The sequence below is a fragment of the Schistocerca serialis genome, chromosome 4 (assembly GCF_023864345.2).
Source record: "Schistocerca serialis cubense isolate TAMUIC-IGC-003099 chromosome 4, iqSchSeri2.2, whole genome shotgun sequence".
NCBI classification, from domain to species: domain Eukaryota; kingdom Metazoa; phylum Arthropoda; class Insecta; order Orthoptera; family Acrididae; genus Schistocerca; species Schistocerca serialis.
Genome location: NC_064641.1, coordinates 343,771,958 through 343,799,395, shown reverse-complemented (window position 1 = coordinate 343,799,395; position 27,438 = coordinate 343,771,958). Strand labels below are relative to the sequence as shown.

At 41.1% G+C, this 27,438-nt stretch overlaps 1 protein-coding gene and 1 pseudogene across 3 annotated transcripts in view; one reads left to right on the top strand and one right to left on the bottom strand.

The window, feature by feature from the left end:
* Positions 1-27,438, bottom strand: part of LOC126474143 (luciferin sulfotransferase-like) — a 757,275-nt gene that overhangs the window by 272,312 nt on the left and 457,525 nt on the right. For all 3 annotated transcript variants that reach the window (XM_050101593.1, XM_050101591.1, XM_050101592.1), the window contains one exon: positions 27,163-27,370. In XM_050101593.1, coding sequence (XP_049957550.1) covers positions 27,163-27,367 — 205 coding nt within the window. In that variant the 5' untranslated portion in view covers positions 27,368-27,370. The remainder of the gene's footprint in view (positions 1-27,162; positions 27,371-27,438) is intronic.
* Positions 18,026-18,143, top strand: LOC126476009 (5S ribosomal RNA; annotated as a pseudogene).

Below are 27,438 nucleotides of genomic sequence, written 5' to 3'. Positions count from 1 at the left end.
CATCAGCGATACGAATTTCAACATCGTTCTTCACTTAAGACTCACATGCCAGGGTGATAAGTATGAAGGAAATGAACCTCTTGATTACTATAGGGCCTCTATGCTAAATTTCCACAGTAGCAATTAGGAACTCCCTGCAGACATTTGCTAACAGCGGCTCTAGCAACTTACTTTTTCTCTGGGTAGCTTCAAATATGGGCAGTTTTATCACCTTATATCCAATTGAATATTTTAAATATCACTTGCGAACAGCGTTCACTTCTCCATTCATTAAGGTATAGACCTCAAAACAAGCAATTTGCCTGAGTGACTATAGAGCAGGTTCTGATAGGTATTGACACAATCTTTTGCATCCATTTACCATAGAGAATCAAAGAAAGAAACCAAACACATTACATTGCATTTACTCTCTGTGCCTTGACTAACACATATGAATCCATGACAATAATAAATTAATTGAGGAACCTCCCGTGAAAGGAAAAAGAACAGAATGTGACGCTTTAATTGTAGTGCACTGGATCAGAAACAATGAAATTAATTCTGTGCCGCATTGATGTATTCCATTCTAGTATAATAAAATAATCATCAAATAAAAACGGTTTTGCGGCTCCTTTGCTATCAAGAGTGAAACACAAATAGTAGACAGATTTTATGGGTCACCACTCAACAACATGAAAGCATTTTACATGGTCGAGAGTGCGGAGCGGAGTAGACGTTGTCGGCAAAAGACGAGACAACGCAGTTCCTCAGCCCCCGCCGGTAGGCAGTAAACGGGTCCCAGAGAACTCAGACGAATGCGGTGTTTAGAGCCAGATGGTCGGCAAAGAAATCTTCCGCTAAAATATTGTTGGACCAAACTATTATTACCAGTGATTGTAGATCCTCTTGAATTACACTCATAGCTTCAGTACCGAGAGGAAAGGGGCGATAAAAACTTTGTCTACGTGTGCTTTTAGTTGCCAGACGTCGTATTAGCTAGTCTCGCGTTTTACCTCAAGATTATAGTCGTAGTCAAGAATAAAGTACTAAGACTGAAGTCAAGACTTCCTCTATGATGTGCCGCAGTCTACAATGTTGCCAGATCGAGCATATTGCCGGACATAGGATTCTGAGAGGAGCACGACTGTATTGCCCACCTTACGTGAACGACTCGGCGGTCAATTTATTGCTCTAAGACTGTATCTACAACACATATTGCACGCTGAAGACCCAGAAGAATTAAAAAACAGAAGTAGTTTATAAGAGCAACGTTAACTGTAGCTTTCGAAGTATTCATAGTATTGTATACGTGTGTGTAAATGCCTTCCAATTCCCACTCAAGGAAGACAAGGATACACAGTCTAGTTTCAATATTATAAATTCGCCTCAGTTTGCGGATGAACTCAGAATTAGGTTGATAATCATTTTCAATATTTAGCAGTATTGTACCCATTGTGTTAAACTCGTTTTCAACCAATGATTCCCACAGTTACAGGAACATTACTTGTGATACCTCATGAACAAAATACTTACGCAGTGCTATCAGACGAAAAGATCAACCTGACACAAACTGTGGGAAGTTTGTTTTACAACCTTCGTACCTGGATAATGAGCTTTTTCCTATTTGAGATGTCTGTGAACGTTGCTGCTTGAGATGATTTAGGACAAAACTAAATTCCTTCAGCTATGACAATGTTTAAAGAAATCATCTTAACTGCACTAAACTGTGGTTTGTGCATAGTTTACCGGCCGTACTCTGCAGCATTTCGCTGGCTGAAAGGCAAAAAGTTTACTGACAGATTTCACAGAAGGAAAAGAGGGACGAAATGTCTCCCACTGAAAGGTCATGTTGTTCTATATAAATTATTACAAAATCAGGTAAAACGAACAGTCAGGTTGTCAGTATAAGCACGTTACAGTTGTCAGTATAATTTTGCACTGCCCAGGGCCTGTAATGACAAAGGGCCCGTTTAGGTCAGGCATAAAGTATACAGAAGTGGAAGGGAGGGCACCACTAAATTGTAATCCATATGCATTGCGTACACACAGAAATTACTGTTACAGTGTACTTATGGAGCCCAATGAGTGAATTGCGTATTTCCCGGTGAGAAAGATCACTGGCAAACAGTCTTCGCTACATTATGTTACTTAAACTGGTGTTACTCTGAGCTAGAATTTGTGGTCAGCGAATAAATGTAAGGTCAATGAGTCAGATGCGAGTTTTGCAACTGTGAAATAATTTCCTACATTATAGAAGCGAATATTAAATTTGAACTAATATTGCAAAAATTTTGTACTTGGATAGCTTAGAATGAAAAATCTATCTGTTCATTGCAAACGAAAACAAATGATTTTCTAAAATATTGTCTGTCATACACAGCTTGAAACAGGTGATGTCGACCAAATCATACAGAAGAACTGACAGCGACATATATCGGAAGGCAGTAAGATCTCTTTGCCTTTTGGCAACACACACACACATTCTTTTTTTATTTTTATTTGTTTGTTGTGCTCGACTATCGGCGAGGCACGAAAACGTCTGTGAATGAATTTATTAGTTTTAAGTATGCTTACGAAAGAGATATAAAAACAACTATGAGAGTTACTGATTAATAATGCTTAGTTTGCAGTCAGTTCTGAGTATTATTAGTAACTACGCTCCAGTCCCTAAACCTAGTTACAGAAATGCGAATCAGATGCATTGCGTATTCCAGGCTGTAGCAGCCGCGACTTGGAGACACCAGCTATGGTCATTTCCCAGCCCGCTGTAAGATCACATCGCTTCGTGTTCTTCCTGCTGGTATTGAAACTGAGATTTGGCAACAAGGCAATGTATGTTTGGCAACTCAGTGATCGAGGAGTTACTTCCTGGTGTGCACGGAATTTGAGACTCAAAGTTCACTTGATTTTTCCTGTCATTTCCATTAAATAATCTGAGTTATTATCGCTTGACCTGTAACAAAAGATTGTTAATTTACTGTTTTCAGCCCAGGAAAGTCGTGGCACGTGGAAATCGCAACTAATCTCGTCCTTCAAATAGCGGTTTACGAGTTCTAGCCACTATTGGTCTCGTAGGAGGAAGCCAAGGCACATACCTCTTCGCCAGCTCTGTGGTAACGTGCTGACCTGTGAAAAGGCATCTGATATGGTTTGCAGTTCCTGTCTAACTGAGTGTAGCGTTTTTATCCCTTCTGTGAAAGAGCTACAAGCAGTCAGATCAAACATTGATAAGGAAATCGCAAGAAAATACTTCCAGCTCATAGTGCAATGGTGAAAAACTTACAATGGTGCACAACAGGTAACGCATCTTTCCGCTGCTGATAAGCAAATTTTGGGTTTCTAGGAATACATAACTTTTTATTATGAAATGCCACATTTCCATACCTCTTGAGTATAATACAGCATACCAATGAAACACAGACCCAATCAAAATCTAAGTGAGTAGTTTTTTACCGATTCGTGACGATAGAGGCACTCTTGTGTACAGATACTCAGTTTTATTAAAACAGACTTTCGTCGTAAGGTTATCGTGGGTAGTTTTATTTCGTTTTTTATATTACAGTTCACAATTTACGTAAGGTTTCCTTTAATGTTGTTAAGACAATAGTAAACATGAGAGAGAAATTAATCATCAACGATACATGCTAATTCTCATATGTCATCTATAACAGTCCGATAATGCACATGCAGTTTATTGATTACATACATGTAGAAAACTTGTTCTGAGTTAAAGCTGCCAAACAAGGTTTGAAGAAGAATAAAATGCCACTACCAAACGACAGCTAAAGTAGAAAATACTTTTCCTAAGTATTTTGGCACGATGCGCTCTACCCATACATAATATAAAAGTTTCGAGATGCATCTACTGTCTGGCTGTCTACTAAACCTGAAATGAACAAAATGTCGCAGAAGTTAGCCCTTTTTTTCCACATATGACTATTTTGCATTGAGAAGTGAAGGAAATTATGTTACAAGTTCCACTAGATTGATAATTTTAGCAGACAGCAGAACTGCGTTTTAAGAAATATAGCAGTGAGTGTACTCAAAGTCGGGAAAGCTTATCTACTCTGCGCGATACATACCATTATGCCACTACCTGACACATAGCTATAACAGCTCCAGACTTCAACAACAGTTCCTCCAGAACCTCTGCATTCGACAGCGCTGTGGGATAATGCATATCGCCAGGTCAATACTTACGAGAGACAAACAGTTATACCTTTACTTTTGCTCTGCACGACATTTTCAGCAAACCGATAGCGCAATAGAGTAGCTCAAGTGGAAAGCAACACTTGCTATTTTAATTTCTGCATCCTACACTGTTGGCAGTTCTGTGTTTTTTTTGTGATTTTATTTTGGTGATTACAAAAAAAAGATGAATGCATGCACTGCGTAGCCGAGGCACCTACTTCGTGGTGATTCGGTCAACCAAGTAAATGAATTTACTGAAAATGCTGCAAATTGATACAGGGAACTTGTGTGTCAGAATTCTCAGCCAGTGTGGTACAACGGCGTTATGATAGAAAAATGAGCCACCTGAGCAGAAGATTTGATGGTCTGTTGGGCTGATGATTGGTTCATATATCTACAGTCTAGGTTCGATTACAACTTCGGTCAATGATATTAGATAGGGTGAGACAGATTCCATTTTCATCTGGCTACACCAAGTGAAGAAGATATAATGGCATTGTGGTCTGAAATTCACATTAAAAATGATATTCCTTCTCTACCAAGTAGACGTTAGATTGAGCCACATTAAAGTCTGGAGTGGCGACATGTAGAAACTCTATCACCAGTAACCTTTCTTATACTAGTTATTTATTTCTAGTGACGAAACAAAAGCTATGTAGGCTCCCAGGACGCTTATTCCATCTTTTATCTGACCTTCTGTATGTCGATAAAATTGGTTCTGAACTGGGAATGCAACTCAGACCGCTCTTAACGCGGAATTTGATCCCTTCGTGACAATACAGCTCGGATACAGTTTGTTGTTTGTTCAAAACTCCAGATTCCTCAACATCTCCACATATTGCGCGTGAATGGGTTCGAATCCTGGCCAGGCACTAAAGATTTCCTTATGTATTATCAAGCTCTAGCATGAGAACACCTATCTGCTGGTGGATAATAATTTCGAATTTTAATGTATTTTCATTCTTTGTCAACACTAACGGTGTTTGACGTTTTGAATCCTAGTGAGACACAGAACTATTTGCGATATCACTGTAAGTTCAAGATGTTCCGAGCTGCTGGTGGTGAAAAACTCGATAGCTGACATTTATTTGTGTGTAGTCAACAACGATATGTGTGGAGCTCTATTCCCAGTCAGCACTGAACTCTTCGTCATATTATTTCTAGTTCAAACATGCTCACATGTCGCTGCTGGTGCAATAAACCCATATTTAACGTTCGTTTTCTCTAGAATATAACAGCGATAGGCGCCGGGTTGGAGTCCTGGAAAGGAAAAAATTAATGTTTCGTCTCGTCATTTCAGTTAAATCATCTAGCTACTGCCGAGAAAATCCGATACATCACAGTTGATTGTGCTTCGATATCTATCTTATTAGGTTCTGAGTGCGAATGCATGTCCAACACAAAGCTTTACCTCACGGCATTTCAAGTAAGTTACTTGTTAAGAAACAATATTTAACATCTCTCGTAGTTCGTTAACAGGGACAATAGGTGCTGGGTAGGAATTCGCGTCCGTTAAAAATGTTTGCGTTACGTAATTTAAAGTCGGTATTTGCTAACTGATACTGACTGAAATCGAGGTATATCACTTTCTGTATGCCTGATCAGGAATGTCGGTTAGTTTCCGTCAGTCACGAAATCTTTCCCTAGTGTGCATGACCTGAGTTTGTATCCATATGCAGAACGAGACGGTTCGTCGTGTCATTTGAAGTTCATACATATTCTCAACTATCTGCTCGTGAATAACTTAAATTCTTAATGTCATTTTGTGTTAAATAATAAGTACGGTATGTTACTTTAAAGAGGAAATCATGAATACGACGAACTTACTACGTGCATTACCTATCTGACGTAATAATGAGAGTGGTAACATTTCAGGTATGTCATTTATTGTAACAAATGTGAGCTTACAAGCCTTAAGGACAGTCTTACCTGTGATAAGGTGTTCCCTGATATTTGTAGTATCGTAGTATTACTTTTCATATTGAGTTATTTTGATACAGAGCAGTGTTTTCTAGTGGTGACTTGTTGGAACCATTTTCAATAGTCAAACGACTGTACCAAGGAGCGATTAGATGACCTGCTAGACATCTGCGTTATGTGGGTTGCATGCGAATCAGGCGAAATGCAATTCAGGTCGTTCGGATACTTTTGAGCATGACTGTACTTGAATCAGTAAGTTCGTTGGTCCTCCTCTACGTCGGACGCTCTTCCCACAGACATGTCATATAATTTAGTATCTAATGTTTTCTGCATGGTCGTAGCTGCACCACTAAGTTCTATACCTGTCAGTGTAGGCTAACCATTGTACGTCCACGTGTCCACACTTCAGCACCTGACCTGCTACCCGAGGTAAAACAAACGTTAACGACTTGCTCTTGCCACATATTTGCAGTTTCTAACCAAACCAAAAACATTATACTCCTAATAGATATAACTATTAGTCTGAAAAATCAGGAAATACTGATGTAATGTTGTCAGTACGTTGTTCTTAGTCAGCAATAGAAATATTGCACTAAATACCTGTTACATGGTACGTTGCTAGATCTGTAAGGATCCAATTAAAAAAGCCATGACCTCTATACGATATGGAAGATCAGTAACAAATAATTTCATGACAATTTTTGTTAATACAAGTGAAAGATAGAGCGGCCTACAAGAGGTAGAACAATATTATAATTAACCATGTCTGTTTCGACGTGTATCATGTACAAAAATATGTGGCAGTGAGGCAGGAGGTAGCTAACCTTTATGACATGAGAGGGACATGGCAAACCAATCTGTTACTATGCCCAAGCCTGATACTAGAGCAGTGAGAAATTTTGCTAAGGTTGTAGGGACTAACGGTTTCTAGATGAGAAAACAAGATAATTGTCTGACAGTAGCCAATTCCATATGGCTGAGTCATGTTACATGGAGTTATTATACTGAGTCTCCTACACGAAGTTTGCAAATATTGCCTTGTAATCAGGAACTGTGTTGTAAACAAAAGCTCATTCCTTAGCCGTCCGTGTGCTGCAGAACTTTGCTGAAGTGCTATATAATGCATACTACTCACAATTTCGCCTCTCTTCAATGCATTGGAAGATTAAATTTTGCCATTATGGGCAATCATGATTAATTAATAATCTCCCACAGAGTTTCCTTAGTTTATCTGAAAGATGTTGTGTATGTTATCCTTTAACCATTACGTACTATGTGATTAGTTAAGTATTTAAACATACCAGTCTAGGCAATCCTTTTTTTTTCTTTAGGACAAGTCAGAAGCTATTCTGTGACGTGTGTGGTTGTATTACTGATGTCACAATCTTGTTTGTGAAGCCAATGATGTTGTTATTCGTTCTCTGTAAAGTCAGCACTGGCTGAACTTCACTCGTTCCTTATGCTAATAATATGTTTAAGTTCTTATGGCACCACAATTACTACAATTTGGTAATCCTTTCATGACAACTAAGTGACTTTAAGCATTTAACGTATTCTGATTTAATTTTCATGAGTTCATAGCAACAGTAATAATTTACCGATTTTTGGTATATTCACTTCTACCATTTAAATTACAAGGTCCAAAGAAATCATGCTTGAGAAGGGTTCTCACGTGGCCTGTCAGGGTAGGCGAGAGCGATAATGCGCTGTTTCCTTGACTTGGGTGCTTGGGTGGGTGCCCCGGCCCCAGATCGAATACGCCTGGTGGATTAACGAAGAGGGCCCATATGCTGGCCAGACTGTATGTGGTTTTTAGGCGGTTTTCCACATCCTGCTTGGTCAATACCGGGATGGTCCCTACGTTCCGCCACAGTTACACGACTCACAGATATTTGAACACCGTACACACTATTTCATGGCTTATACTAGACGCAGACAGCTGGGGTACACTAATTCCATCCCACGGGGTTTGGGGTGGCGGCAGGAAGGGCATCCGGCCACCCTCTGCAACTAACACTGTCAAATACATAGTATCGAGGCGGACACCACGTTGCAGAGGGACAAAGGTCTCAAGAAAAGAAAGAGAGAGAAAGAAAGAGTACTCATGTCTATGCAGTAGTTAAGTTCGCACAATTAGAGTTACCTGCAGAAGGTTAGGTTTTAGCAGTATCTTTAAACATGAGATCATTAGAACACTCATGTGTCATTACTCATAGATGTTTCACTTGCAAGATCATGGTAGTAGCGATGACATCTTTTGAATTAACTTACTATACTATTAAATTGCATAATTTTGCACCATTTTGACATGTTCCTTATGGATAACGCATTTGTAAAATCAGAGCTGTAGGGCTGCCATATTTTGTGTTTGCTTGTTATACTGTTCAGCTGTGTAATTTTGTACCATTTTCACGTGGTACTTTGTATACTTTACTTGCCACATCATGGCTATGCTACAGCCGTATTTCGAGTTTGCTTAGTATACTATTCAACTGCATAATTTTTTTTTACGATTTTCAAATGTTACTTATGGATGTTTCACTTTAACTTTATGGCCATAATGTGGCCATATTTTCTGTTAACTTACCACACTACTCTTTTGAATAATTTTGTTCACATTTCACATTTTACTAATGTAATGACGGTCATAGTGGGGTCATAGCTTAGACTTAACTCATACACTTTCCATTTTTAGGAGAATTCAGACCATGCTCTAATCCTATTTTCAGTAGTAATAACTTCGACCAGTTTCTATTTTAAGGACTTTTATTACGTTCTATAGAGTTTAATGTTTCGTATGTAATTTTGAGATTAATGTCTACATTCAGATAACAAAAGTTCACTGCTGTTACATAAATTAATGATAACTTCTAAACAAACTTTCTATGACTTTTCAGGACTGTATGTGCACGGACTTGTACTATATAGTGGATCATGAACTTTGTTGATTCTTGTGCTAATTGGTGAATGGAGACCACATTCCGCAGTTTAGGATGGTTTAAGCGATCTGCTGGGAATGTGTTCTGTTATTGCTACACGGACAATATTCTAAATCTGCTCTCCAACTTCAGGACAGTCTGATGAAAGTTGTCGCTGTATTCGCATACTTTCCAAGTTACAAACATTAAGTTTATTACGTGTCAATTATTTGCGAACAACATTTACTGTTATCCCTGAACCCACTAATAGATTTTCCCTGTGGCGTCGGCCACGGGAATTTCTCTTTTGAAGTTCTCTGGAGCGTGAACGGCCTAAGCCAATAAGGGGTGAAGGCACGCGGACGTTAAGGCATTGCGAGTTTCGGAGATCAAAGCGTGTTTGTTCTCTTTATTCCGTTGGTGGAGGTGGTAGTGGAAATGTCTGCTTTCTTACAGTGTGAAAATGTAACCTGTTGAGAGATGTTACATATACGAGTTTACATGATGAGAAAGAGAGACAGCGAGACAGAGAGAGAGAGAGAGAGAGAGAGGGGGGGGGGGGGGGGGAGCAAAATATGAAAGCAGCATGAATTTGTAGGTGTGAAGTGCTTCAGTGAAATATATAGTTTCTCTCATAGTGACTATTCTGGATCAGAAGATAAGATTTTTCCATTACTACGTGTGTGGTGAGCCATGTTGCTTGTTGATATGTATCGGTTTAGACGCCTAATGCTACGGCAGTGTGGCTTAAGATTACAATCAGTGGAGCAGATTCTGTTCTGTTCATGAAGTTCATTTAATTGACCGTAGGATTTGGTAAGTCGGTGTTTCATTCACACAATAAGTTTTGCATTTCTATACTTGTCAAACGTATGCTAAAACTGATCTATGTATGACTATCGAGGAAATCCTGATTGATCTATATAAATCTTTTGTATACTTGAGATAGAATAATAAGCACAAAGTTAATAAAGTCTCATATCTTTATTTCAGATTCATACTTTTTATAAAATGGATTACATGAAGTAACAATTTTCTAGGATAGCATAAGTGCAAAACACTGAGGTCTCCCACAAAAGCCTTATGTGGAATTAATTAAACAAAGAATTCTCGTCCGCACTTCAGTCAGCATTTCTAATCAGAACATTATCTGCTTGTAGTGGAAGTTCATAGAAGGTAGGTGGCGCCAATATGTAGGTCAGCTTGTAGATATTCCGCATACATGATTTCTGATACAGTGGTGTTGCAACATCATCACGAGGAAGTATAGCCACTTCATATGTGAATGCACAAATCTGGATACACATCGTAGCAATTAGTCAAAAAATAAATGTTATTATGAAGACAAACTGATTTCTGTGTAGGTAAATTAACCGATATGCAACACAAACATATTTCAATTGTTAAACAAAATGTTCCGTTGTCCTGTTTAAGTATGGATGCTCGTAGAGCAGCGACTGAGAATAGTCAGACAGTATCATAGTATTTTCATTGAACGTTATTCAGTTTCGATGGAACGGCAACCTTTAAGTGGGACTTAATGACCACTGAGAGTTGTACTTTAGAATACAAGTAATAACATTCACTATACAGACACAATACAAATTGAAATACTTACTCTCACCCACGGATCCACACGAAATTATTTTAGCTTGTATATTTGCAGTACTGTGTTTATCCCATGACCTTATATACATCTATTATTTATCTAGCTATGCGGTGTGTAATTCACAATGGGAATTTATATATACATTTACGTCTCTTATTTGATGTAATGTTGATATCCGTGATCTAGCTTATTGAAAACTCCTTGTAAGATTTCTCTGATTGCAAACAAACTTTTACTTGCCCTCTGTGATCGTTGAAAGTCGGCTGACTTCGGATCGATATGTTTATGGCCGCTACCAACACCTGCTGCGTAAGTATATTGTCCCCCGTAACAACAGGTAACCATTATAAACGTAGTGTTGATTCGTGTGTGATGGTGTGGGTAGTTGCTGTTAATAGTACTGAAGGGGGATCATTGCTGTCAGCAGCAGCAGGACATTAAGAGGAATCAGCGGCGACGAACGAAATAGTGTACCGGACCGCGATTCGAACTCGGATTCTCCTTCTTATTAGGCAGGTGCGGTAACCACTGCGCCATCCAGAACATAGCGTTATGTGAACTGCACGGACTGTCTCGGTAAGCCTCATGCCCGATGTGTGTGTGTGTGTGTGTGTGTGTGTGTGTGTGTGTGTGTGTGTGTGTGAGAGAGAGAGAGAGAGAGAGGGAGGGAGAGAGTGAGTCAGTGTGTGTATCCAAGAGTGGGAGAGACGGGGGGAGGGGGGAAGCTTGTGGATAGGCATGTAGAGTGAGTGGTAAGAAGTAAGGGGAGAATGGAATTTAACTATAGAGGCTGATCGTTTGCATTTTTGGATTGTTTCTGATAGTGTGACAAAGACGGTTTTATTGCACAGTGATGTGTATTCGTTTAGTAATTTCCTTCCTTGGGCTAGTGATTTTTGAATGTGATAGTTTTCTTCTGTTGTTAATTTTTAGTACAGGCTGTTACTAGTTTTAAGGATTTTTAAGTCATACATTGCCGTTTGTAAAAAGTGCAACACCGAGAAGATATTACCCGAATAGCGCTACACTGGTGGAAGTGGCGAGGGTGTCAAGCAATGCGTGATACGTTTTACAGCGAGATGTGATGCACGTAGACCGAGCGGAGTCCTCTCATGTCGGTCCAACAGGGTCGGTGTTGCGCCTAGTGTAATCGGCGGACGGCTGTCACACAAGGTGGAAACAATACAGAGAGGTAGGAGACGAGATACTGGCAGAAGTAAAGCTGTGAGTACCGGGCGTGAGTCGTGCTTCGGTAGCTCAGTTGGTAGAGCACTTGCCCGCGAAAGGTAAAGGTCCCGAGTTCGAGTCTCGGTCGGGCACACAGTTTTAATCTGCCAGGAAGTTTCAATACAGTGAGTGCCAGTATGCCTCGTCGACGTCAAAAGGAGCCATATCGGCATGTGAGCGAGTTCTAACGGGACAGAATGATCGGTCTCCGGGAAACGGGATTGTCATACCGTGACATTTGGGCTCGCAGAGGACATTCTGCTACGTCAGTGATGCTTGTGTCGAAGCAGTGGATAGAGGAAGGTCGTACGCAGCGACGAGCGGTAACTGGACCACGGAACACGACCACAGCACGGGATGACCGTCATCTTGTTCGCATGTCTATTACGGACCCTACAGCGTCATACACAGTGTTGGCTCGTCGCTGGAGGACTGCAACAGGTGAGAACTTGTCTGCATCGACGGTTCGTCGCCGTCTGCTGCAGGTTGGACTGGGTGCACCCCTGCCATTACGTCGGCTTCCATTGTCCAGAACCCACAAGCTCCTCTGAGTGCAATGGGCACGTGAACACCGCCACTGGGGTGCTTAGTGGCAATATATAATATTTTCGGATGAGTCCCGCTTCAACGTGCCTTACAGTGGTGACCGCATACGTGCCGGCGGTACTGTGGTGAGCGCAACCTGGAGGGCTGCATTGTGGAGCGGCATAGCGGACAAACACCAGGTGTAATGGTTTGGGGCGCCACTGGTTACAACAACCGATCTTTCCTCATACGTATTGCGGGCACTTTGAACAGAAATCATTACCTAACGGAGGCTGTGTAGCCTGAGGTACTCACTCTGCTTCAGGCATCTCCGCAGGCCACATTTGAACAGGACACTGCCCGGACACATATTGCGAGGTATGTACAGGCATTCTTCGAAGAGCGAAGGATACCATTGCTGCCCTGGCCTGCGGGTTCGCCGAACATGTCGCCCATCGAACATGTCTGGGATATGGTTGGTTGGCAGCTGGTGCGTCACGATCCTCCAGTAACTGGTTTCACGGATTTGTGGGCTCGGATACAAACTGCGTGGAGGGAAATCCCTCAGGAACGTATTCAGAACCTTATTGAATTAATGCCACAGCGTACAGCAGCTCTAATTGTATTGCATGGTCGCCACACGACATACTAAATACTAGGGCTGAAAGGACATGTACAGACTTGAAAAGGTAATCATTTCCTACTTGTCTTGTACCCAACCTGTGGTATTAAACAAATTGTATTCATGCGTTTTATTCTTAGTGTTGCAATTTACACAAACGGTAGTGTAGATAGAAATTTGCAAGCGCAAGAATACGTACTCACAACACACATACAAGAAATATCAGCGGTGCTCAAGCTCATCACAGAGAAAAACTACTTCAATTTTAATTTTAATAATGAACAGCCTCAGCTTTACCTTTTACCTAGAATTTACCTAGGTTTCAGTCGGGATAACGATTACAGCACTCGTGGCTGCCGCATCGCGGTCGCGAAGTGGGGCCGGCAGTACCAGATAAGTTTTACAGTTTGACGATAAATTATGGATTTGTAGTTTTAGCTTGACGATGTCCACTATGGACAAACGGTAGATACTGTTATTCTGAAGAAAGCTGGGTTATCCTGACTGAAACCTAGGGAAATTCTAGGTAAGCGGTGCAACTGATGCTGTTCATTATTAATATCAAAATTAATGTTTGTACAGTTGCTGACAGGGCCGCGAAATGTTGAAGATATTCAAAACTACTTCACATTCAACAACAAACTTTGCTCTCAATAAGGAGGATTACCTATGGGGTCCCCAATCAGTGGCTTCCTAGCTGACATTTTCATATAGTAAAACCAAAGCTGTACAACATAAAGTGTTGGTGCGGATATGTAGACAATAAATATGTCTAATAGATGAATCAGAATTTCTTATAAGAGAACTTCATGAGGACATAAACACCATCCATGCAGAAATACAGTTCACCATTTAAAAACAAACAAATGAAAAACTCAATTTTTTAGAACTCACCGTAGTCAAGAGAAACAACAAACATGAGTTCACAGTTCACATTAAACCTACAATCACGAGTGCTATCATTCATAAAGCAACCCACAACATATAAAGATGCCAGCTTCAGATATTTACTAAACAGACTGAACAGAACAGCCATGAACAAACATGATTACACAAAGGGACCGAACACAATAAAACAAACTGCATAGGAGAATGGGTACAATACAAAGATAGTAGCTAAAATAAACAACAAAATCCAAAAACAGACAACACATAATCACAAAACATACTAACACAATACAATTCACAACAAATCAGCAGACAGTAAGCAACAAATCGCAGATACTTAGTTACAACAACAAAATCTAACAAAGGGTGGGCAATATATTAAAAAAACAAGGACGTAACACTGCACATGGATCCAACAACACAATAAAGGAGAGACTTGGAAGAAATACCACTAACACTGACTAATATGGCCAGTGTGATAAATCTAAACTAACTGCCAACTGCTGTCAATTTCTATATGTGTTCAACCTTTCATGAATTTTAGAACCAGGTGTACAGAAAATGTCAGAGCTCTGAAAAAAAAAAAATAATAACCTACACTCAATATTTGCAGATCATCTAACAGCAAAATATCACCATTCAATGAACACAAAAACAGACATAAAAATCCTTGAAACTGCTAACAGCCTGTACCAAAAATTAACAACATAATAAAAATATCACATCCAAAAACCAATAGCCCAATGAAAGTAAGTACTAAACGAAAATACATTCCCGTGCAATAAATCCCTCTTTGGCAGAATAGAAACAACACCCGACCTGAAACTGTAAAAGATAGCCTCTGCAATTAAACTTTACATGCGTGTGCACAACCATCACCCATTCTCTCTGTCTCTGTCTATCTCTCTCTCTCTCTCAAATACTCTCTTTCTCTTCGTCTCCTTATCTTGGACACACATTCTCAGCCACTCACTGAATCACACACACACACATACAAACACACACGCACACTCTCTCTCTCTCTCTCTCTCTCTCTCTCTCTCTCTCTCTCTCTCTCTCTCACACACACACGCACACACACACACACACACACACACACACACACACACACACACACACACGAATTAAACACAACAAACGTCAACAACAGTTCAGATCCACGCGCCACATCCCAAACAAACGTGCCACGAAACAAATGAACACTACGCAGCCACAACAGGTAACGCTGGCTTAAACTCTGTGCTGTGTACTGTATGCCAACAGTGTAAAATATTTGGCAATAATCGTTCATTTTACAAATATGAATATTTTGTACCAAATGTTTCATTAAAAATTAACATGTAAACAACAATTTAGTTGAAGGTAAATACAAATAAACCCACTGAAGAGAGCATAGAAAGTGCTGAAACATGTCTCGTTGAAAGCAGAACTACAAAGGTATCTTGCGCGGAATTCCTCTCCAAACCAAATATTATTTTATATCCTAATAATCATCTGAATGAAGAAATTATATTTAGTACTTTACATAAAATACTCCTTAGGAACGAGTCTTTAATAACATTTACCACCCCTCATGTTGGATTATGTTAAAAATAACCATGCAGAACTCGCTCTTACTGAAGAACCAAGTAACACCATGTTTTACCTTTCGCAAGTGGTTGTCAAGGTGGAAAAACAGGGTAACATAAAGTGTAGAATCGTTTTTGATGTGTCTTCCCGTGAGAACAATGCACATTCTTTGAACAACATCTTCAAGAAAGGACCCAATCTTCTATCAGAAATACTCCCTGCTCTATTACGGTTCCAACCACTATTCCGCGGCTATTATTTGCGATATTATGGTAGCATTTCTGTAACTCGTCTCGCTCGAAGACATCAGGAATTTGACAAGATTTTTATAGCACAACGTTTTTCAAAATAGTCACGGAAGATATCATACCACGAAGTAACTACTTGGCGTTTCACTAGAATAGCTGGTGTATTTTTCCAAGCTGTGTCTTGACTTCAAGGACCTGCCATCTTATTACTTCAATCAGGCCGTAGCGCTTCACACAGACATTTTAGACAGTTCTCATGGCCACTACCAAGCAGCAAAATTGGGCTACGCAGCTGAGGCCACAGACACCGTTGCCCATGCAGCACCATGTGGAGGTGGGGCTGCATGGAGTTCTTTTGTCTGCACTTTGGTGTTACCTTTTATTTACTTACAGCAATTACTCTTATGTTCTAAAGAACAATGTAGTAATTGGAAGTAGGAAATTATAAATTTATGGTATAATTTAAATGAGAATAAAAGAAGACAGGAATGAGTTGATATAGCTATACCTTCACCAACACCACCTGTGGAAGGGGACTTGGTATTAAACTTCAATTCCAGCATCCAAATGTGGTGCTACCCGTATTAGTATTATCCACATGAACATTCTTCCTCGGGAAAACTTAGTTTCTTCCGTCCATACGGATCTAATCTATGTCGATGTTGTTTCTTAGGGTGCTGTGTGAGTTGACGTTTGTTACGTTACATAGCAACCGCTACTACTAAGTTCGTTAGTAAACAAATTTTACAAGGATTTGAAACAAATCCTTCCTCTTTTTAATTAAGTTATAAACTGTTTCTACACAGCTGTAGGAGGAATAACAAGCCATCAATAACCTATTATTAGTGCTGCAAAAAAATTTTTTCACTCCAATTCTGCCTGACATGCAGTCGATTCTTGCTTTCAGCAACGCTGAAGAAACGCCCTTCTTGACATGAGAGCTCACCTCCAATTGCCGCACGGGTTCTTGCCAGCAACGTTTTCATCGATTACTTCACGTTTGGCACAGATAAGGAAAATGAAGCTATCAATATGTATTATGAACTAACGGCCGTCATGAAACTATTGAACGCAGGCCACTACTTCAGTTGCAATACAAATGGGGATCTGGCGAGCGAGACGTTCATACAAGACTCAGATCTTAGGTATACTGGAATATAGCAATATACAACTCTTACATGAACACTGAGCATGTTAAAGAAAAATTACCTAAGAGCCGTACTATAAAAAAGAAACTGTCAGACGCCATAACTAAATTTTTTGACCCACTAGGACTATTCTGTGTCAGTCATGGCTAGACTATTATTCCAAAAAACTTGGTGCAGGTGAATTGACCGGAATCATTTGCTATCTAACAATGTAGCAGCACAATGGAATACATGGGTATCCCCTCCACTGTGCTGGATTTGTATCCCACGGTGGATATCACCTACTAAAAATCTCGATGTCCAGATTCACAAGTGTACGGGGCAGCTCTGTAAATCCACAGTGTTTACACGGCAACACAATAATTCACTTAGCCTGTAGCAAGAATAGATCAGTACTTGTCAGAAGATAACATTGTCACATCTGGAATTTGTAGGACCACTCGTGAAGCACAATTAACAAGCCATTTCTGCGTAGCAGCAGGGTACGATATTACTTACATGGTGTTGTAGACGGATGTTGTAGTGACCTTAGTGTATAAGCAGTGATGTTAATCGATGGAAGAGTTACATTTGTAACAGAGTGGCAAATAATCACGCACATACGTCTACCAGTCAATAGAGACATTGTCCTGGACATAATAGCGCACTTCATCATCCAATACGGAGACTTATTGGCAATCAAATTCAATCTGCGCTTGTTTGGTTGAAAGGATCGCTGTTGCGTGCGTGCCCGGCAGCACTATCAAGTACACCCAGTGCGTGTCATGGTCTCGCACAGGAAAAAAGGAATATAAAACATGACAAGGCTCTCACTGTACCTTCCAGCCTCATAGACAATTCCAAATAGAGTTCCTACTGGAGACTAATTTGCACAACATGGTTCGCTTCACACATAATATTCGCCACAAAGATAACCTTACTGTAGAGTGAACGGCAGTCGTGCTCGAAAGTGCACGTATTTACTGGATCAGAACGCTCCAACGACTGTGTTTCATGCGGAAAATCCACGCACTCAAGAATGGTAAAAGCATTTTCTGAAAATTATTTCGAGCAGTTAGTCCATGAGCCTAGGTGAATAGTAAACGATTGTGAAAACACACTTGACCTCCTAGCAACAAATAATCCTGAGATAATAACGAACATCATAATCGATTTGGGGATTAGCGAACACAGGGTTGTCAGGCAACGGCCTTTCCGCAGTGGATACACCGGTTCCCGTGAGATCACCGAAGTTAAGCGCTGTCGGGCGTGGCCGGCACTTGGATGGGTGACTATCCGGGTCGCCATGCGCTGTTGCCATTTTTCGGGATGCACTCAGCCTCGTGATGCCAACTGAGGAGCTACTCGACCGAATAGTAGCGGCTCCGGTCAAAGAAAACCATCATAACGACCGGAAGTGCAGTGTGCTGACCACACGCCCCTCCTATCCGCATCCTTCGGTGAGGATGACACGGCCGTCGGATGGTCCTGATGGGCCACTTGTGGCCTGAGATGCGAACACAGTGATGTCGTAGTGAGACTAAATATTGTAATCCCCAAATCCTTGAAAAATAAGCGAAAAATATACCTATTCAAAAAAGCAGATAACAATTCAGTTGACACATTCCTGAGAGACAATCTCCATTCATTCCAAATTAATAATATAAGTGTAGACCTGATGTGGCTTAAATTCAAAGAAATAGTATCTGCAGCAATTGAGAGATTTATACCAAATAAATTAACAAATGACGGAGCTGATCCTCCTTGGTACACAAAACGGGTTAGAACACTGTTGCAGAAACAACGAAACAAACATGCCAAATTTAAATAGACACAAAATCCCTAAGATTGGCGATCTTTTATAGAAGCTCGAAATTTAGCGCGGACTTCAGTGCGAGATGCCTATAACAGTTTCCACAACGAAACTTTGTCTCAAAACCTGGCAGAAAATCCAAAGAGATTCTGGCTGTATGTGAAGTATGTTAGCGGCAAGAAACAATTAATGCTTTCTCTGCGCGATAGCAATGGAGGTACTATCGAAGACAGTGCTGTCAAAGCAGAGTTACTGAACACAGCCTTCCGAAATGCTTTCACAAAAGAAGATGAAGTAAATATTCCAGAATTCGAATCGAGAACAGCTGCCAACATGAGTAACGTAGAAGTAAATATCCTAGGAGTAGTGAAGCAACTTAAATGACTTAATAAAAGTAAGTCTTCTGGTCCAGACTACATACCAATTAGGTTCCTTTCGGAGTATGCTGATGCATTAGCTCCTTACTTAACAATCATATGCAACCGCTCACTCTACGAAAGATCCGTACCCAAAGACTGCTAAGTTGCACAAGTCACACCAATATTCAGTAAAAGGTAGTAGGAGTAATCCACTAAATTACAGGCCCATATCGTTAACGTCGATATGCAGCAGGGTTTTACAACATATCTTGCGTTCGAACATTATGAATTACCTCGAAGAAAACGGTCAATTGACACACAATCAAATGGTTCAAATGGCTCTGAGCACTATGGGACTCAACATCTTAGGTCATAAGTCCCCTAGAACTTAGAACTACTTAAACCTAACTAACCTAAGGACATCACACACACCCATGCCCGAGGCAGGATTCGAACCTACGACCGTAGCAGTCGACACACAATCACCATGGCCTTAGAAAACATCGTTCCTGTGAAACACAACTAGCTCTTTATTCACATGAAGTGTTGAGTGCTATTGACAAGGGATTTCAGATCGATTTCGTATTTCTGAATTTTCGGATGGCCTTTGACACTGTACTACACAAGCGGCTCATGGTGAAATTGCGTGCTTATGGAATATAGTATCAGTTATGTGACTGGATTTGTGATTTCCTGTCAGAGAGGTCACAGTTCGTAGTAATTGACGGAAAGTCATCTAGTAACACAGAAGTGATTTCTGGCGTTCCCCAGGGTAGTGTTATAGGCCCTTTGCTGTTCCTTATCTATATAAACGATTTGGGAGACAATCTGAGCAGCCGTCTTTGCTTGTTTGAAGATGACGCTGTCGTCTATCGACTAATAAAGTCATCAGAAAATCAAAACAAATTGCAAAACGAATTAGAAGAAATATCGGAATGGTAGGAAAAGTGGCAGTTGACCCCAAATAACGAAAAGTGTGAGGTCATCCGCATGAGCGCTAAAAGGAACTCGTTAAAATTTCGGTTACACGATAAATCAGTCTATTCTAAAAGCCGTAAATTCAGCTAAATACCTAGGTCTTACAATTACGAACAACTTAAATTGGAAGGAACACACAGAAAATGTTGTGGGTAAGGCTAACCAAAGACTGCGTTATACTGGCAGGACACTTAGAAAATGTAACAGGCCTACTATGGGGACTGCTTACACTACGCTTGCCCGTCCTCTTTTAGAATACTGATGCGCGGTGTGGGATCCTTACCAGATAGGGCTGACGGAGTACATCGAAAATGTTGAAAGAAAGGCAGCACGTTTTGTATTATCTAGAAATATGGGAGAGAGTGTCACAGAAATGATACAGGATTTCGACTGGAAATCATTAAAAGAAAGGCGTTTTTCGTTGCGATGGAATCTTCTCACGAAATTCCAGTCACTAACTTTCTCCTCCGAATGTGATAATTTTTTGTTGACACCGACCTACGTTAAGACGAAAAGATCACCACCATAAGGGAAATCAGAGCTCGTACGGAAAGATATAGGTGTTCATTCTTTCCGCGCACTATACGAGATTGGAATAATAGAGAATTGTGAAGGTGGGTTGATGAACATCCATGTAGATGTAGATATCGGAAGACTCTAAATTTCGATGATTTCATCCAGCCACTGAAGACGATCTCCTTCGTCTGGCAGGTAGATTACACTATGCGTGCTTGACCAGTGGACAACGAAATCCAGTACTCCCTGACTGGTCATATCACTTTACGAAACTCCCCATGTTCCAAATACAAATGATCTTCATTATTTTATCCGAACTTCCGAAACAATGTTGGATACTTAAAGGTCATCAAACCGTTAAAAGAGTGTTGGATACATTTTTACGGTGCAACAAGATCACGCATACTCCAAGCGGACAACAAACAAAAACTCCACCAGCTATAGATCGAGTAAGGCCGTCCAAATCTTTTATTGTCACTTTGCAAATACTCTATGCAGGGTGGTCAGAAATAGTCTGAAAAGTTTGTAAGGGTGCTGCAGAGCTGTGTTAAGAAGCGACTGTTCACAAAAAATTCAATAAGTTACGCCGTTTCCGAGTTTATATGCATTTAAGTTTGCCACTCACGTCGTTTCGTGTGCAAATTCATGCGGCCTGCCAGAGACGATGTCGCCAAACTTCTTCATATGGTTTCCTAAAAATGAACAAGAACGCTGTACAAAAATAACACATAGGACGGGAACCAGCGATCGGACCCGAGCCAAAGGCTGAGAAGTTTCGTGCGCTGTCATGTACGCTATGAGAACAACTTATAGTTGTATCTGGTTGACCGTTTGAATTTTCGTGCGTAACTGCCTCACTGGCTAATTTCAGTGGTTATTAACTCGGAAACGGAGCAAAGTGTCGAATTTTTGTTCAATAATTATTTCTCGGGACAAGCTACCCTGAAACACCCTTTTCAGACTGTTTCTGACAACCATGTATATCAAGATAGGCACGATCATGAAAGAGGCCTGTACAACTTCTTCAGTTGCACAAAAACACGCAGAGTGCTAAAGAACTTCTGAAATAGAGTGTTAAGAAATGTATCATGGACCTTTGGAGCTTTTACGGAATTAGGGACACGTCTGCAATTTGTATCGACTTGTGGCAGGGTAACCAGGCTTTGATTCGAGATGATGGACAGGACATGTCTGGAGGAAAGCGAATATATACAAGTACAATGAGGAAAGACTAAAATAAGGACGGTAATACTGCGCACTTCAGGACAACGGATAGCACGTACGGCTTAGTTGGTCACTCACCTGGAGATTGACCAGGCTGGGGAAGATGTTGTAAATCGATACAGACCAAGAAACTTACGTCACTGATTTCATGTGGTGTTGATATTTGCGATCTGACTCATTGTAAACTCATTGTAATACATCTGTGAGTGTAAATAAAGGGCTGTGGAATAGTGAATTAATTACTTGCTATTGACATCACTGCACTGAACCACACGAAATTATTTTTAACATACGTATTTGTAGTACTTTGTTTATCCCATGACCTAATGTAAATCTATTAATTATTTATCTGTGTGCTGTGTAAGTCATATCGTGGTTTTTCCTCTCATTTATTTAATTTATTTAGCTAATGCTTCATGATACTAGATAATGTGTAATTCTGAACTTCCGTTTGATCCATTATATCTCTCCAAGTATTTAAGACAACAGTTGTTAGATCTCACCTACATAATGCGGTTAACAAATCTTAGGAGACAAGTCGCTAGGTTTACAAACTGCTCGTAGATAGCCATAATGTTAGATATTCTAAAGACTAATAAAGGTATTTAAAATAAATAATGGGAGCCGGTCCTCGGGTGAAGAATGATGTCATTGAGTTATCTGGTAGTTTAATTAAGTTGCAGAGACAATGACATTATTCCCAACTTCGATAAAATTTTGTTCTATTATAAGTTTGTAGGCTTCCACGACCAGTTTAAGTTTTAATAAAATCATTTTGGGTGTTAGTCTGCGTCATTACATATAAGTGTTTTGTAGTGACGTGGCCTAACATCCAAAACGATTGTCTTCAAATTGTCGACTATTCTCAACACCGCTAATGTGAATAACATGAAACACAAATCATATCTGACCTTGCTAGAAGAAAGGATTTTCTTTAGTTTATAGAATTATATTCTTTTCCCATAGAATGGTGACCTTTTATTTGGACTGACAAATGAGATCAAGATTTTTTTTCTCTCTGTTACGACAGGGTGTGGAGCGTGACAAGCTTTTCAAAATATGTACATCTATAAACTCGTGACTACAATGAAATGTGCCTGTCAGAGGGCTCATCGAACGACTTTCACACTGTAGTCTCCTGTTCCATTCTCCGACTGCTAGTAGAAAAACGAAGATATATATTTTCAGCATGGCTCTAATTTCTCTTATTTTATTACGATGATCATCTACACCTATGTACGCGAGCGCCAACAGAATATTTTCGCATTCGGAGGAGAAAGTTGCTGATTGAAATTCCGTGGAAAGGTCGCCTTTGTTATAATGGTTGCCACCTCAAATTGGGTATCATATGCATGACACTCTCTTCCCCGTTTTGCTATAGTACAAAACGAGCTGCCCTTTGAACTATATCGATATCCTTCTCCGGTCCTCTCTGAGGACGAGCAAGAGTAGTGTTGAAGTCTCTTTGGTGAATTAGTAGCATCTTCTAAGTGTTCTTCCAACAAGACGCAGCCTTTGGTCCGCCTTATCCACAAAATGATCTACAAGGGGCAGTCAAGTATAAGCAGATATAAAAATGTAAGTAAACTGTTTATTATTTCAAAAGTAATCGCCTGGGCTGTTAACACACTTATCCCACTGTGAGACAAGACGGTCAATGCCTTCACGGAAAAGTGGTTGCGCTTTCCTGCAGAGCCATGATCGTACCCAGGCGTGGATCTCTTTGTCCAAATCAAATCGACGACCACGTATATCTTTCTACAGGGCTCCAAAAACATGGAAATTGTACTGGGAGATATAACATCTGCGAGATGTGTATTTTTTTTATTGCGAGTGGAATATGAACGTGTGGAAAGTAACGTAACTCAATAACATTCATTCAGTTATGTCATTATTTATTAAAAAGATGATATTGTGTAAAACAGAGACAATATTTGTTTCACATTCTTTGTTAATCTATGTCATTCTTTTCTTTTGTTTTGTACCCTTTTGTCGTCTTCTTCTGATGCACGTTGCCGACGCAAGACGCGAATCGATTTGAGGTCTGTTGAATGGAAAACACTTAATGTACAACTATTGTACTTTTATGTTCATTTGCTGGTAAAAACAAACAGAGAGCCAGATGCGTTAAAACTATTTATGATTAATTATTGAAAATTCACTTCCTCTTTTAATTATAATTTTGTATTAATTGTTTTATCATAGCTGAAAGAAGCGCAGCCATTGTTAGTTGCGATTATATAGCAACTTCGTATGTAGTTCTAGTTGAAAAAAGCATGGGTTTGTGTTAAACTAATTTGCAAAACAATTTAATAATTTTTTTATTGGTGGCATCAATTTAAATGATTAATTACACTCCTGGAAATGGAAAAAAGAACACATTGACACCGGTGTGTCAGACCCACCATACTTGCTCCGGACACTGCGAGAGGGCTGTACAAGCAATGATCACACGCACGGCACAGCGGACACACCAGGAACCGCGGTGTTGGCCGTCGAATGGCGCTAGCTGCGCAGCATTTGTGCACCGCCGCCGTTAGTGTCAGCCAGTTTGCCTTGGCATACGGAGCTCCATCGCAGTCTTTAACACTGGTAGCATGCCGCGACAGCGTGGACGTGAACCGTATGTGCAGTTGACGGACTTTGAGCGAGGGCGTATAGTGGGCATGCGGGAGGCCGGGTGGACGTACCGCCGAATTGCTCAACACGTGGGGCGTGAGGTCTCCACAGTACATCGATGTTGTCGCCAGTGGTCGGCGGAAGGTGCACGTGCCCGTCGACCTGGGACCGGACCGCAGCGCCGCACGGAAGCACGCCAAGACCGTAGGATCCTACGCAGTGCCGTAGGGGACCGCACCGCCACTTCCCAGCAAATCAGGGACACTGTTGCTCCTGGGGTATCGGCGAGGACCATTCGCAACCGTCTCCATGAAGCTGGGCTACGGTCCCGCACACCGTCAGGCCGTCTTCCGCTCACGCCCCAACATCGTGCAGCCCGCCTCCAGTGGTGTCGCGACAGGCGTGAATGGAGGGACGAATGGAGACGTGTCGTCTTCAGCGATGAGAGTCGCTTCTGCCTTGGCGCCAATGATGGTCGTATGCGTGTTTGGCGCCGTGCAGGTGAGCGCCACAATCAGGACTGCATACGACCGAGGCACACAGGGCCAACACCCGGCATCATGGTGTGGGGAGCGATCTCCTACACTGGCCGTACACCGCTGGTGATCGTCGAGGGGACACTGAATAGTGCACGGTACATCCAAATCGTTATCGAACCCATCGTTCTACCATTCCTAGACCGGCAAGGGAACTTGCTGTTCCAACAGGACAATGCACGTCCGCATGTATCCCGTGCCACCCAACGTGCTCTAGAAGGTGTAAGTCAACTACCCTGGCCAGTAAGATCTCCGGATCTGTCCCCCATTGAGCATGTTTGGGACTGGATGAAGCGTCGTCTCACGCGGTCTGCACGTCCAGCACGAACGCTGGTCCAACTGAGGCGCCAGGTGGAAATGGCATGGCAAGCCGTTCCACAGGACTACATCCAGCATCTCTACGATCGTCTCCATGGGAGAATAGCAGCCTGCATTGCTGCGAAAGGTGGATATACGCTGTACTAGTGCCGACATTGTGCATGCTCTGTTGCCTGTGTCTATGTGCCTGTGGTTCTGTCAGTGTGATCATGTGATGTATCTGACCCCAGGAATGTGTCAATAAAGTTTCCCCTTCCTGGGACAATGAATTCACGGTGTTCTTATTTCAATTTCCAGGAGTGTATTTATTGAGCAAAGGAAAATCTTAATTAAAAAAGAAATCCTCTATCTTTTGTTGGCCGCCATCTTAACTTTTATCACAGCGGCAAATTTAAATTACTTGAAACTGCAAATAATATTCCGATGTGTAAGAAATAAATGTGCACCGGTGGTACTGAACTCTATTTATGAAAGAAAAAATTAATCGAATCAGACTGCACTTTCTAAGAACAGTGCTGATGGTATTTATTGCTAAACCAGACTTCATTGCTGATGTATGAGGCCAAAACTAAACTACGCACGAATCACGGAGAAAAATATTTCTGGTAGCATAGGTCAGTGTTGTGTGCTGGTGGTATTCTGTGGTTCCTTTTCATGATCAATTTGCTAAGAATAATTAAATCCATCGCCGGCCGTGGTGGCCGTGCGGTTCTAGGCGCTGCAGTCCGGAACCGCGGGACTGCTACGGTCGCAGGTTCGAATCCTGCATCGGGCATGGATGCGTGTGATGCCCTTAGATTAGTTAGGTTTAAGTAGTTTTAAGTTCTATGGGACTGATGACCTAAGACGTTAAGTCCAATAGTGCTCAGAGCCATTTGAACCAATTAAATCCATCGAAGACAAAAATTATAAAAGCTCTGATGTACGATCTGTAATTTTAGTGATATGAACACAACTTACAGTCTACATTATTACACTACGTCAGGTGGAATTCTTGTGCAGTTTTAACAAAATAATTATTCGGGAGAAGTTGTAGTATGAATAATGCCTTATGCATGTATATAATATAGTCAGTATAATTTACAAAATCAAATCAATGCAACTGCTTAAAAAAAAAAAAGCCAGAGTGAATTCAAACCGCAGAATAGCATAGAGTATCGTATCATCCATATTCATAGCATTTGTCCATGTTGATGATACACAAAAACCGCCATGGAGAGATCGAGACAGTAGGCGCGCCGATACACATTAAGAACATAGACGAAGGTAGGCGGCTTGAGTCACGAGCCTGGTGGTGACTTCAGAAGATTAAATACAGTAGGGAGAGCACGGTATGGAACGAGTCATCAGCAAGTGGCTCGAGAGCACTACAATTATGCCGTACGTGTAGGTCAAAAGGAGTTGATGACTCCCCCATGAGGCTCAACAATTTTGTGTCTTCATACTTAGATTTAAATATATTATTTCGTTGCATATTTATATACTTTGTAAGGACAAGTGTCGAATGCACCCAACGAGCTGGACATTTCCACACATTAAACCTGTACCTACGTATCGGAACTTCCTTCCACCACAAAATTTAGGTTGAAGCAGTGACTGATGGCAGTACCATGAAGTTTAATATAGTTTATCCAGTTTTCTCATTAACTGATAGCGTATAAGAAATTCGTGGCGAGCCTAGAGGAAACCATACTAGCACCACAATAGATAATATTTCATTGATCGTATTAAGTCGCGAGTTTTCGCTATAAAGTTTGAAGGTCGTAAAGCGTCTTCGGTGGAAGACAAATATGGATAGGTGTGTCTTATTCCATTATCACATAGCGTGGCTGCGGGTCGCAATAGCCTCCTCGGATAGTATCATCGAATCATCTGGAAATTAGGATGGTGTAAGTGTTAGAAATTCTCCTATTTGTACCCTTCGCGTCGTATAGATTGTTAGTTCTCTTATATTGTTATACAGATTGCCAACTTACCACATTTCGGGAAAGTCACCACCCACACATCGTCAGGGTAGACTTCGAAGTTCGTGAAGCGCTGCCACATGTCTGGGTAGAGACTCGTGACGACGGAACGCGACGGCGTGACCCTCCACAGCGGCGATTTGAAAATCCCAGGGCAGGCAGCTGCCACCCGCAGACCAAACTCGTCCTGCAGCTTCTCGAACTTGGGCTCGAACATCGTCTGCAGCACAAAGTACTCTCGTTAGTCTCGCTTAGTAATTCCCTCTCCGTGCACTTTATCCTATCAGT